Below are 14,009 nucleotides of genomic sequence, written 5' to 3' on the forward strand. Positions count from 1 at the left end.
GTGTAAAAAATAGTGCATTCAAATAACTTCATTGGCAGGATTGTGTATGCAAAAATCTGGTATCTGTGGTTAATCGGGAAGTATGACTTTATTTTTCACAAACAATTTCCCCCCAAAATATATAATAGAAAGCAATAACTCTTACAGTAGCAGTGCATGTGATACCAGACAGCCTCCATTCTGCCTTGGAAACTTTGGCTTGTGTTCTAGGCAAGGCTGAGTAAGACTCTAAGCATAGATAGCATTTGATATCAAAAGCAGGAGGTGAATCCCAAGGTGAGTCAAACTGCTGAGCCATGCTTATCTGAACTGGTGTAAGGTACATCCAGGCAACATGCCTAATAAAGGAATCTGACGCTCACAGGAAATACCTGAGGAGTCCAATTAGGGGTCATAGAGTAGAGACAGGTAGAACAGCTAGAGGGACCCTTACTCACTATCTCTACTCCCAATGTCCCTAGTGGTCATTAGGATAGTTGGTGCAAAAGTCCGATGCACTGGAACTTCATCTCCAACACTTAATGAGGTGAGAGTTCTAAGTAAAGCAAGCCTGGGGTCTTGAACAAAAGATTGTTCTTGGGAACTTGAACAGTCACACCCTATCAAGCAATCAAGGTAAATGTCCAGGCAGCTAATTAGATGTAGAAAAAGAGCCCTTTTGTTCTAGCCTCTAGGATCTATCTGAATATTGTGTGTGTGTAATCTTCCCCCTTGTATTTCTAAGTTTTCCTGCCTTGGGTATCTTGCAGAGGGCAAAACCATACAAAAAGCCTCTGCTCTAGATTGGTGGCATGCCCAGTTGGGCATCCATTGTGTGCTCAAACCTTTTACTCTAAGCTGAATCACTGGATACAAAGTCCTTAAATTAGAACACTGGACCATGGGATACAGAGCCCTTGAGCTGCAATGAAATTTGAGAGGAATTTTTTTAAAAAATAAGTGCTTGTCATGGGGAAACCTGCTCAAGACTGCACTGGACATTATAGGAACAAAGGAGCTAAGGATCCTTAGGTCACAATCTATGTGGGTCCACCATAGGTTAATTCCTGTACTTGACTGCCTTGGACTTTGGAGAAAAATCCTTGAGCCACAGAAACTGGATCATTCAGAGAGGCTCTACACACAATTGGTCTGTAGAGACAATTGGTCTCTACACATCATCAGTCACAATCGGGAGGGGTTTGGTGGGAAGAGCGGGTTAAGTCCACTCTCCCTGCACAGGAGCAGCTGTTGAGCCCTGGGCGGCCGGATAGGTTGCCCACACGATAACTGGCTCTGTCACTGAGCCGGTTGGGGCTGCAGGGGTCAGGGGCCATCTGGCCCCCGGAAGTTCCAGAATGCCCCACACAAGTGCATGCAGCATTCTGGGGAGACTCCCAAGGCTGGGAGGCTTGTTGTAGACTCCTGGTCGGGGGTCTCCTCACGGGTTGCCGTGGCGTGGAGCCACGCTGCGGCGACTCATGATCGGGAAAACAGGGTTAGTGGAGTGCAGCTTCCTGCTGGGGTGGTGTGCGCCCCATGAATCCCCACGTGGTGTCAGAACACACATGGCGACCATGCATGAACAGGCGCTATTTGCATGGTGTTGCTGATTACACAAATGGTGCACGCCAGAGGCAGCTCAGAAGGGTAACTGGAAGACGTGCTGTGGGGTAAGGAGTTTTTATCTGGTTTCTATGCTCCACTCTCTTTCTGGGTGGGAAAAATGTATAGCCAAGGCTTTGCTGTGCTTTTTCTTCCTCTTTGCAGCCTGTTTGTTATCTGGGGCTGAGCTCACTCTAATTATGTTTTGATATCCTGCACCTGGGCCAAGCTGTTTGATTGGTGGGGGTGAGAGCTGCACCTGTTGGGCTTCTGATCTCCTGGCCCTTATTAGGGTGGGCAGCACCCAGATGTGCAACCACTGGCACAGGCCACCTGCAGGCAGCTGTCAAAGGGGGCTTGCCTTTGGTGGCAGCCTTCAGGGATGGGAACAAGGGCTCAGGCTGACTTTTTGTCTTGGACCACTGGAAGGAAAACTCCTGCTCACTTCATTGTTGCCTAGTACTTAGTTAGGCCTGGTACAGGTATGTGTTTTGGGCTGAACAGAGATGGAGAGGTGGGAGGTGACCCCGGGGCAGTTATACCAGTGGTGGTGGGGAATTGATGAAGATATGACATTGGTAGGCCAGCGGGCCATTATAGGGGAAAGGAATTCAGAAATTTAATTGCAGTTTCACCTTCTAGCAGATCTACCATCTCTTTGACTTTGGAGAGCAATGCCACCCACCCACAAAACCTCACTTTATTACTCTGTAATGCCAGGTCGGTTCAAAATAAATCTGAGGTAGTCCATACTTGATTATGGATGAAGGAGTTAACCTGGTATGTATCACAGAGACCTGGTTGGGAGAGGCTAGTGGTCCGGTTTGGTCCCAGCTTCTTCCAGAAGGTTACTCCATAGTGGAGCAGATGAGAGGATGTGGGCAGAGAGGTAGGGTGGCTGTTGTTGATGGAACTGCCTCAGGGATGAATGGTCAACACCCCCAGTTTGAGTGAATGTGGGGGATTTAGCTCAAAAGGGGAAGCAGTTCCAAGCAGTTTTAATTTGTGCAAGCATCTGAACTCAAGAAAAATGGCTTGGAATAAACAAAATGAGTTTATTGTAAGAAGAACAAATAAAAGCAATAAGACTAGGTTACTAGGCAGTCCTAGTATAAAAGTACTACAGATATGTTTAAAAACAGACTATTGTAAGACACATTTAGCTTAAAGTTCCATATTATGTGTAAATTCCCAGGTGAGCTATAAAGAGTTACTTTAAGATAGTGGTGTAAGGTTTCAGAAATTAGAGAGAAGGGTAAACTCAGCCCTGAAGGAGCCGGGCATTGGGCAACAGGCTCTATCACCTGTCCACACAAAGATCTGACATGGGCAGCTGGAGACTAGCTTCCATCTGGAGAGGCGAAGTGGAAAGCAGAAGAGTTGTAGGAATTAGGTGGAGGGATACCCACAAGAATGCCTTCTCGGTGGACCCAGCTTTCTATGCCTGCTAGATAAACTGGCTGGATTGGTACATGGGCCAATCCAGCTAGCGATTTCAACTCAGGTGGCCTCAATAGATAGGGGCATACCAAGGTGGTCTACTGGAGTTCTTGTTGCAGTGGAGACCCAGGTGTATAATACACGAGGAAGCACACTGAGTCATGGGGTTAGGGATACTTATATCCCAAAACATGCCTTGATGGCATTTTTCTTTTGTCATACTTTTCTGAATAGGGTAGCCCATACAGGCTTTTTGGAATGCATTGTGCCTGGTTGTCCTTTCTGGGTGGGAAAATGTATGAATCACCTATTGTATTCAAGGCTGATTGTGAGGACAATTGGTGTGTGCGGGTGTGTCAAAGAGTATCCTGTGCTGGAAAGAGCTTCCAAATAGTTCTATCAAGTTTCAATGTGCACCTTTTCAAAGTTATGTCACTGACTCATCCCTATTGTGAAGGAGTCTGCTGCTGCACTGGTCTTTATTTGCTTTCCCTTCCTGGCCTTATTGCTTGATTTGCAAGAGGCCTTATCTCTCTTGCTAGAGGATGAGGGGAGTTTTAGAGTTCATTGTAAGACCAAAATGACCTCTGATGCCAGATAACTCGCAATAGGTAGTTCTGGAGTCTGCTTAGCTGGGCCCCCATGTAGGGAGAGGGGTGTGTGAAGCTAACCTCCTCTGCAATTTGTGTTACTTGCAGTCCAAATCTAGAGATTACCAGTCCACTGCAAACTAAGCAACTTGTCCCCATGTACAACAAAAACTGGGAGATCACATTGTTGCTAAGCATAGCAAAAGTGTAATCTCCAAGCCTGGAGATGCAGTTGCAACCAGGGAGGCTTCTGGGAATGGGCAGAATAAGCTCAGTTGATAACACTATGGTCTATAAGAATACCATCTCCCTTACCAGGATCCCTGTCAGGGATCTGGCCTATACTGAATGTGTGTACTTAAGTCTAGGGACCAGGGATAGACTGGGACTCCTGCTGGTGTACTGATCACCCTGCTGCCCAGTAGAGTCCCTAACTGAGCTGATGGACCTGGTTGCTAAGTTGGCATTGGAGTGGCCCAGGTTGTTGTTGTTGGGGGACTTCAATGTTCATTTTGGGACCGGGTTGTCGGGAGCAGCTCAAGAATTCATAGTGGCCATGACTACTGTGGGCCTATCTCAATTGGTCTCTGGTCCAACACATGATGCTGGCCACACACTCGATTTGGTCTTTTGCTCTGATCAGGGTGGTGTTCCATGGGTGGGGACTCCTGTCATCTCCCCATTATCATGGACAGATCACCATCTGGCTAAGGTAGAACTTACAGCCACAACCCACCTCTGCAGGGGTGAAGGACCAATAAGATTGATCTGCCTGAGGAAATTATTGGATCCAATAGGATTCTAAGAAGCCTTGGAAGGGTTTAGGGTTGGCTCTGCTAACGATTCTGTTGATGCTCTGGTACAAAGATGGAATAATGAACTCACTAGAGCAGTAGACAGAATAGCTCCTAAGCATCCTATTCGACTTGCTTTAAAGACAGCCCCATGGTATTCAGATTAATTACGGGAGCTGAAGCGGCAAGCTAGACAACTAGAGTGTAAGTGGAGGAAGACTCAGCGCGAGTCTGATCAGGCACAACATAGAGTACATTTGAAGATCTATGCTCTGGCAGTGCAGATGGCAAAGAAGCTGTTCTTTTCTGCTTGCATGGCTTCTGCAAATTCATGTCCAGCTGAGCTGTCTAGGGTTGTGAAGGGACTAGTATGTACCCCCGCTCCCCCTTGAATTTAAAGTTGGAACCATTGGTTACTTGCTGTGATGTTTTTAATGACTTAAAAAAAAAAAAAGCATCTCTCATATTTGGGCCGAGCTGTATTCCATAGTTACTACAGAGTCTATTGTGGAGGTGTCCAGCAACTCCTCTTATGGGATTAGATGGGATCATTTTCAGTTTCTGACTCCTGAGGAAGTGGACAAACTGCTTTGCACTGTGTGCCCTACAACCTGTTCTCTTGACCCTTGCCCAACTTGGCTTATTTCATTTGATAATTATATTATAAGAGAGGGTCTGGTAAATGCTTCTCTGAGGGAGGGCAGGATGCCTCCTTGTCTTAAGGAGGCTGTTATTAGACCACTGTTGAAGAAAGCTGCACTGGATCCCTCAGAGTTGGCTAATTACAAACATGTTTCTAATCTTCCATGGTTGGGCAAGATGATTGAGCAGGTAGTGGCCTCTCAGCTCCAGGCAGTTTTGGATGATGCAGATAATCTAGACCCATTTCAAACTGGCTTTCATATGGGCTATGGGGTTGAGACTGCCTTGGTCAGCCTGATGGATGATCTCCAACTGGCTATTGACAGAGGGAATGTGACTCTGATGATCCTTTTGGATCTCTGTGTGGCTTTTGATAACATTGGCCATGGTATTCTTCTGGACTGCCTGAGGGAGGTGGCATTGGATGGCACTGTTATACAGTGGTTCCAATCCTACCTCTCTGGAAGATTGAAGATGGCTTCACTTGGAGAGTGTTGTTCTGCTAAGCGAGAACTGAAGTGTGGAGTTCCACAAGGCTCCATACTGTCCCCAATGCTCTTTAACATCTACATGAAACCGCTGGGAGAGATCATTAGGAGGTTTGGTGCAGGGTGTTGTCAATATACTGATGACACCCATGCCGACCTCATCAATATGCTGATGTTCTCCGTGTCAACCTCATCAGGAAATGGCATATCTTCCCTAAATGCCTGCCTCTAGGCAGTAATGGGCTGGATGAGGGATAACCAACTGAAGTTGAATCCAAATAAGACAGAAGTACTGACTGTGGGGGGCCAGGACTCGAGAGATGGTGTAGATCTGCCTCTTCTGGATGGGGTTACACTCCCCCTGGAAGATCAGGTACATAGCTTGGGAGTGCTCCTGGACCCAAAGCCCTCCCTGGTTTCTCAGACTGAGGCGGTGGCCGGAGCACTTTATATCAACTTCGGCTGATATGTCAGCTACATCCATTTCTAGAGGTGAATGACCTTAAAACAGGTACATATGCTGGTAACCTCCAGGCATGACTACTGTAATGCATTCTACGTGGAGCTGCCTTTGTATGTAGTCCGGAAACTACAATTGGTACAAAATACAGCAGCAAGATTGGTCTCTGGGACAACATGAAGGTACCTTATAATACCGGTTTTGAAAGAACTACTTTAGCTGCCAATGTTTCCGGGTGAAATACGAAGTGCCGGTTATCACCTATAAAGCCCTTAACAGCTTGGGTCCAGGCTGTTTAAGAGAGCGCCTCCTTTGTCATAAACTCTGCCACCTGTTACAATCTTCTGGAGAGGTCCGGTTATGGTTGCCACCAGCTTGTTTGGGGGTGACTCAGGACTGGGCTTTCTCTGTGTCTGCCCCAGGGCTTTGAAATCTGCTCCCTGCTGAAATAAGAACATCTTCTCTGTTTGTTTTCAGGAAGACCCTCAAGACTCTCCTGTTCTCGCAGGCTTTTAATTAGAATTAATTTTAATAATTTGTTTTAATAACTATTTTATGCTATTGTTTTTATTGTGTTATGTATTTTGATCTGTGTTGACTTTTAAATATTTTAAATTCTGTACACTACCTAGAGATGTACATATCAGGTGGTATAAAAATATGATAAATAAACAAATAGCGCCTGTGCATGCGTGGATGCCATGTGTGTGCTGGCACCACACAGGGATTCTTGGGATGTATGCCTCCCCAGCAGGAAGCTGTAAGGAACTGATTTCCTCCTCCTTAAAACTCCTGGGCCCCATTCCCAACTGTGCTCAAACTGCGGTTTGTGCACATCCCTACCCTGAAACTTCCCTGGTGGGAGTCATCCCTTTTGTGTCATCTGATTGAGGACAGGTATTAAAACTGCTCTTTCTTTTCTCTATCTCTTACTTCCCTGTCTCATCTTCCTCCTTTTTCTGCCAACATTCCAACACTCATCAGTGCATTGGAGCCTTCACTTCCTCCCTCCCTCTCCCTCCTTATATTGTCCCAGCATTCACCTTTACCCCTGCAGAACCACAATTGTAGGAAAATTCCCAACTATCATATGTTACATTGTGCCTCCACATTTTACCAATCAACATTATCTCTTGTTTTCCAAAGCTTGCCTCTGAGTATGTTGCTCCTCTGGGATACCGTAATGTTGTCTTGCCTCTGTCCAGACATGGTGCTTTTGTTATTCATGCTTGTAAATTTGTTTCAAATAACTTCCCCCAAGTTGGCCTAAAAGCACAGATATACACATATGTAGAATACAAATGTGGGGGCAAGCATGGTGATATATGCAGCGAAATATCACTGCTGGTTAAGAACATAAGAACAGCCCTGCTGGATCAGGTCCAAAGCCCATCTAGTCCAGCATCCTGTTTCACACAGTGGCCCACCACAAGCTGCTGGAATCCTACAGGCAGAAGTTGAAGGCATGCTCTCCCTTCTGCTGTTACTCCCCTGCAACTGGTAATCAGAGGCATCCTGCCTTTGAGGCTGGAGGTGGCCTATAGCCCTCTGACTAGTACCGGTGATAGACCACTCCTCCATGAAGTTATCCAATCCCCCCTTAAAGCCATCCGGGCTGTTGGGGTAGAAGGTGCAATTGCAACCTTCTACCCCACTATTAGCTGAGGTTAAAAAATCTGAGCTACCCAGTTGCAGAGTGCTGGGATCAGGAACAGTGGTTGCTCTAAGTTTTTTCATCTCTGTGCAGAATGAATTCTGTTCTGGGCGGCAGTATTAAGGCAGTGTGTGTGCGTACATGCATTCAGAGTGGGGCATTCCTGATTCAATCTGAGCAGGATCTAAAATGAACTGAGCGGACATCCAAAAACTTGTGAGTGTGTGCACGTGCGCACGCCTTAGAGGGAACAGTGATCAGTAACTGTCCCAGTGCTTCTGACAACTGGCTCTACCCAAGTAGGGTTGCCTTAGCCTGGGTAGAGCTGCTCAGGAGAAGAACTGTCTCTAGATTATAATAGGGTCTCTAGATTGAAGGGTCTCTAGATTATAATATGTCTTTTTCAAAAGGTTTATATTGCATCCAAACATTTCAGCCCATGAATAGGACACATGATGAATTCATGGCAAGTTTGCTATGACTAGATCCATGGGAAAAAAGTCACCTTGTGAAAATAAGACAAAAACTGCGTGAACTGGCAAAAATACATAAACTAGCCTTTGAAGAGCATGCATGATTTTGTCAAACAAAATTACAGTATGCTGAATAAGTATGAGAGTCTTGGAGATTTGTTTGAAGCCATTTTCATGGCTTTGGTTAAAAACTGATTTATTAGTTTATATTTAAGGTGTTTTCACAAGTGATGCTAAGAATGCCTTCAAAACATGTGAATATTAATATGAGATAAAATGCAGAAGAAAGCCATTTTAAAATTGAAAATACATTCTAGCCAATGAAGTTTCATCTTCACATTACAGGTGAGAATAGCGGAAAAAATGCTTTTGCAGTTGCATTCAAATGCCCTTTTCTTAAAAAAGACAACCCTCCACAAATATCCAATTTTTAATACAGTTGGAAATCATTCATCACTTTTTCTTCTTCTTTAAATCTTGGGCTATGTTTATTTCTGTTCTGATACTGAAGGACTGCCCTGATCTAACTTTCCCTGATGAAACAACTATAATAACTCTGGTTCTACTAACACATGGAAGAAAAGTATTTAAAAAAAGAAAAAAAGAAAAAGAAGCCTAAGAATAGGGAGAGGTTTCAAGACTGCTACTTTTCCCCTTTATTATTCCTTCAGCATTGTCATTAAATCGGCAGAGATGCTGATGTGCCTTGAAGATGCTGCTTTTGTGGCTGGCTGTATGGTCGAAACGGCGGTGCGGGCGCGGGGGGAAATCTCGATTATTGCCGCTGCCTTTTCCAGAGACGCTAAGGCACAACAGCAAGAAAAGGAAGAACAGCCGCCCCGGCGGCGGCGGCAGCAGCAGCAGTTTCCCCTTTCCCCAGCCCTGACTCTACGGGCGCATGCTCACTTGTGCCCGCAGCCCTGGACCATATTTGTCAGGACTACTCGAGAGACGGAGAAAAAAATAAAGAGAGAATTTGGGGGGGTAAGAAAGCGGCTGGTTCCGATCTAATTGCTAACCCTTTAAGAGAACTGTAATGCAAAATGCTGAGGACGACTTAAATTTTCTCCCTTCCCTGAGAATGAAAGTTAGATAGAGAGCGAGAGCGAGATAAAGGAAAGCAAGCGCACCTCCTCTGCCTCCCTAATGAAACGTCGCGGGGCGGGGGGAGAATGGGGAGGGGGGAAGAAGAGTTCCACTACAACCTCAAGCAAAGAGGATGGAACTTAATGAGGTGAAAGTGGCCAAATGACTCTGAAGTGGCCGAGGAGTGGGTGGGTCATGGGGGATCTTTCCTAAATCATAAGTGCGTGAGAGTGAAAGACGAACAAAAGAGAGAGAGAGGTGCCTTTGCATTTCCCCCCTCCCTCCTCCCCAAACACATGACGGGTATTTGCACGGGGGTGGGGGGAGAAGTGGCAGTGAAATGAGGAGGGTATTTCACAGTCACACACATACGGCGCGCGCGGGGGGGGGGGCGAGATTTTGCGGCGTCCTGCCCCACTAGGAGCTTGCCACCAAATTCTTGACACTTCTAAAGGGGGGGCGGATGGGCGATTCTGGAGGGTGTTGCTGCAACGATTTTTTTTTTAATGGGGGAGAGGGAGGTGGAGACCACCACCCCACGCTGTTTTGTTTACGAGGATCCTGAGGAGAGGGAGGAATAAAGGCTGGAGGCGCGCGGGGAGCGAAGGGAGAAAAGACTTTTCCCACCCAGATTTGGCTGCAGTGGGATATACCGGTTGAATGTGCAGCGCCAGCGTGTTGTGTCTTTCCTCCTGCAAAAGGCCTGTTCAGATCCGCGCGAACGAGCCCCGGAAGGTGGTGTTTTGTTTTGTTTTTATTTAATGTATTTATTTTTCCGCCTCTTGTCTCCCTTTTGCAGCTTCTAGACTTTGTGGTGTGCGTGCGCGCGTGGCGGTGTGTGTGTCGGTATATAGACATATAATACTGAGCTCCCCAATTCCGCCATTTTGGGCAAACTTTGCACACGCACGCACACACCACACGCGCAGAGAGACGCTCCTGGCAGTTTGTAGTGGGAGGGAGGGGGAAAGCGCTTTGATTCCTGTGCATGTCTCTCACTAAGTGTAAACATGTGTGGGGTGGAGATTGGGGTTATCTTCGGGAAAGGGGGGTGCGAATAAAATACTGGCAGTAATCCTCTCCCCGCCCCCGTGAGAGGCGCGGGGATGTATGCGTATGTGTGGCGGGGGGTGGCCTTACAGATCTGATGAAGATGCTTCGTCTGCACATAACATCACATAGGTGTTCCTATTCATGTGCAACTTCACTGTCTGTTTTCCTGTGCATCCTGCGCTTCCTGTAGCCTGTACAAGGATAAGCGACGTGGACACACTTGTTCTAAGCTGCTCATGGGGGAGATTGGAAGTCGCTGGTCTAAGGCTCCCCAAGAATGCGTGTGTGCGTTTGTGTAGTAAGCAGAAGTAGGGATCTTACTACACAGTAAGATCTGCTGTGCAGTGTGTAAGCAGAGGTAGGAAATAGCAGAAATGTGAGGGAGGGGGCTCTCCTGAAACCCCCTCCTCTGCATTCACATACAGCAGAAGGAGGAAGTGTGACAGGAAAAGTTTGAAAGCCGTGAGCCAGCAGCTCCACAGGGAACCCCCCTTCAGAAGTATCTACTGCGGGTGTGTGTGATTGTGGGGAGATTGAGCTGAGGCGGGGCTGGGCTGAGCTGAAGAGACTTTAGACTGACGCCTCCTCAAGAAAAGTAAGGTAATTCCTAAGACAGAGGGTTCTAGAAATCAGAGAGGACACACACACGGCGGCAATTAATTGGGACCGGAGAAGCGGTGTGTGTGTGTGTCAGAGAAATTCAGAATTCTCCCTCTCCTTGGAAGAAAAACAGTTTCAGTCTTTTCCGGAGGTGGGGGGTGCGAGGAAAGAAGTATGAAAATGTCTTGTGTCCGTTTTAGGCAACCTCCCCTTCCCGGTTTCCGTCGCAGGCTACATAAGAAAAACGGGACTCGATTAACAAACAAGAGCCTTTCTTTCATTATGCAACTTCCTCAGTCAAACACCCGGTTGCTCGCTCTATACACGCACGCACCTCTTGCCCGCCGTACAACAGTCTTGTTTTCCGCTTGGGCATCCCCCTTTATCTAGAAAAAGTGGAGACGGCGAAAAGGTCATTTAAGTGTCCCCTCGAAAAGCCGATCCACGGCACTTCTAACGAGAGGAAAGAGGTAAACTAAGGGTTTATGAGGAAGCGCCCCCCCCCCCCACTGCAGCTTGAATTGAAGAGCCATTTGGATTCGGTATTTTTGGTACTTTGTAATCGGAACTCGGGAAGTTGCAAGACCTCGGCCGCCTCCGCTGATTTTATAAAATTTCAGCACAGGTTTGGGAGAAAAATATGGATCCTGAATGAGCACTTTTCTCCAGAAAAGTTTCAAGTGCAGGGGGAAAAAACCCCCTCCATAACTGGCCAAGGAGGGACCCCTACTGGTGGAATGGAGGTATCCACCCCCTTGAGAAGAAAGTTCAAATTATGGCCTTTAAGTTTTGTAGTAATTACTTTGAGATTTGTTAAACTGGCAAAATAGATTACAAGACACTTATTTTGAAGGTATGTCTTATTCCCAGCCACCCACCCATCCCTGTCAAACTAACTATTTCTTTTTTTACAGTGTTTTCTGTTGTATATAAGATGTAGAAAATTAATTAACGGTATTTATGAATTTTCTCAAAAAGATGAAGCTTTCCTATTGAGTAAATGAGACTCAGCATGTTAAAATACATCTGATAACTGCAGATAGTTGTAGGTATGCACATATTCATCCCCCACCACTCTAATTTCACAATAAGCATTACTTTGCTAGTTTCACTTTTCTTTCTAATACTTTTCTGCTGATACACTCACCAGACAGTAAGGCAGCAATCCTAAGCACACTTATTATGGAGTTAGCCCCACTGAGATCAGTGAGATTTATAAGATACTCAGGGTTTCATGTAAAGGATCCCCCCCCCCCGCCACAGTGTGCTAGATTTTATTGAAGCTTCTTCTGAAAGAACATTTTCTGAGTTCTAGGAACACCTCACACTTTAAGTTGAGCGCTCATAACATAAAATGAAGGTCTGCTCTGATTAATTACAAAGGATTTAAGGTTCAGTGGCGCAGGTGGGAAATGCTTGACTAACAAGCAAAAGGTTGCTGGTTCGAATCCCTGCTGGTGTTTCCCAAACACCTATATCGGACAGCAGCGATATAGGAAGATGCTGAAAGGCATAATCTCATACTATGCAGGTGGAGGCAATGGTAAACCCCTCCTGTATTCTGCCCAGAGAAAACCACAGGGCTCTGTGGGTGCCAGTAGACAAAATCGACTTGATGGCACACTTTACCTTTTCCTGATATTAGAATATACAGATTGGCTTGATTTTTTAAAAATTGTGTAAATATGGGAAGCTGGGAAGTCACCCTAACACACAAGAAGTAGTATAGAATAAAAATTATAGAAAAGAACTTGTTCCTGGAATAATTTTGGCACAAGATTGCAGACCAGGCTTCCACATTTTTGGTCACTACTCTCAATGTGGCAAGTGGGCTACTGCCCTCTTGTGAGGGTGATGAGCTAATCTAGCCTTCCTCCCAGTCTTGGAGACAGGTCAGTGGGGATTGTCCTGACACATGCAGAGTGATCCCCACCCTTTCCAAGATAGGAAGGAAGGCTGGGGGTACTTTGGCCATTGCATTGTCATAGTGCACAGAACACCTTGGTTGCACAGGGCCAAACTAGCAAGCCCATTGCCTTCTTTTCCATCACTGGAATAGAAAAGGGAAGCAGGGGAGTTCCTTCCTTTTCTGCTGTTTGTCCTTGGTCATGCTCTGCAGAGTGGTCCTGAAAGCAAAGGGCAGGAACAGGCAGCCACAATTATGGCTTTGTGAACATTGGTTTAGCTCACCAATAAGATGTGGTGAGTTAGCTGCCTCAGGCTGCAGATTAGTAGTGGCGGCAGGGGTATCTCACCTTTGCCAGCTGCCTCATTCACGACCTTACCAGGCTACCCTGTCCTCTGGCCAGAGTTTTTCCTCTGGCTGAGTTTGTCTTGCTCTTCTTGCCTTCTGAAAAGGTAGGGGGTGGGGAATTGTACAGCAGGAAGTGTGGAACATATCGGCTGGAGGAGGAGCACAACTTGGGTAAGGAGAATTTGAGGGAGGGAAACTGGTACATGGTGAGCTTTGCACATTGCAGGGTTGAGGCTGTGGGTCATGGATGTGCATGGTGACTGAGGCTGATGAGAATTGGTGTGTAGTGCACTCTGTGGGGATGGAGCAGGGATGGAGGACAGGTTTATCAATGGCTACTAGTCTGGTGACTATAGGCCACCTCCACCCTCAGAGGTAAGATGCCTCTAAACATTGGTTGTAGGGGAGCAACAGCAAGAGAGAGGGCATGCCCTCAACTCTTTCCTGTGGGGTTCTGAGAGGCATTTTGGTGGGCCACTTTGTGAAAAAGGATGCTGGACTAGATAGGCCGTGGGCCTGCAGGGCTGTTCTTATGCGTGGCAGCTTCCTGCACTGCTTCAGGCTCCTGGAAGACTTGAGCTGGACTTGGCAGGCCAAATACTGTCATAGACTTAAATTCCATCTTCACCACATATTGCCTTTATGTGAGAGCCAATATGTCTATTGCCAGTTTGGGTGTGGGTGGGCAGGATGCAGAGGGCCAGACTATCTCTGCTTCAATATATTTTTTTTGGGAAAGCTCATTTGAAAATGTGTGTATGAGTTATAATTGGTGTGCTAAGAGTATGCATAAAAATATATATTTGCTCGTCTGTAGTTCTGGGTATTATAGGTGTATTGGAGTAAAAGTGGAAAAACCCCACCCCCAACCCATGACACCATACGTTTAAG

General features: G+C 46.3%; 1 protein-coding gene across 15 annotated transcripts in view; it reads left to right on the forward strand.

Moving 5' to 3' along the window:
• Positions 1-8,968: 8,968 nt before the first annotated feature.
• The window catches only part of L3MBTL3 (L3MBTL histone methyl-lysine binding protein 3), a 165,898-nt gene continuing 160,857 nt past the window's right edge, over positions 8,969-14,009 (forward strand). For 6 of the 15 annotated variants that reach the window (XR_008313957.1, XM_053286365.1, XM_053286440.1 and 3 more), the window contains exon 1: positions 9,340-9,359. Coding sequence is in view for 6 of the 15 variants with exons in the window: in XM_053286365.1 (XP_053142340.1) it covers positions 9,355-9,359 (5 nt within the window). In the remaining 9 variants the exon portion in view is untranslated. Of the gene's footprint in view, positions 9,110-9,339; positions 9,360-9,617; positions 9,947-10,097; positions 10,865-11,021; positions 11,335-11,696; positions 11,718-14,009 lie in introns of those variants that run through there. The other 9 variants (XM_053286418.1, XM_053286383.1, XM_053286447.1 and 6 more) reach the window with 9 other exon arrangements.

Source organism: Hemicordylus capensis, chromosome 1, assembly GCF_027244095.1.
Source record: "Hemicordylus capensis ecotype Gifberg chromosome 1, rHemCap1.1.pri, whole genome shotgun sequence".
Classification (NCBI taxonomy): domain Eukaryota; kingdom Metazoa; phylum Chordata; class Lepidosauria; order Squamata; family Cordylidae; genus Hemicordylus; species Hemicordylus capensis.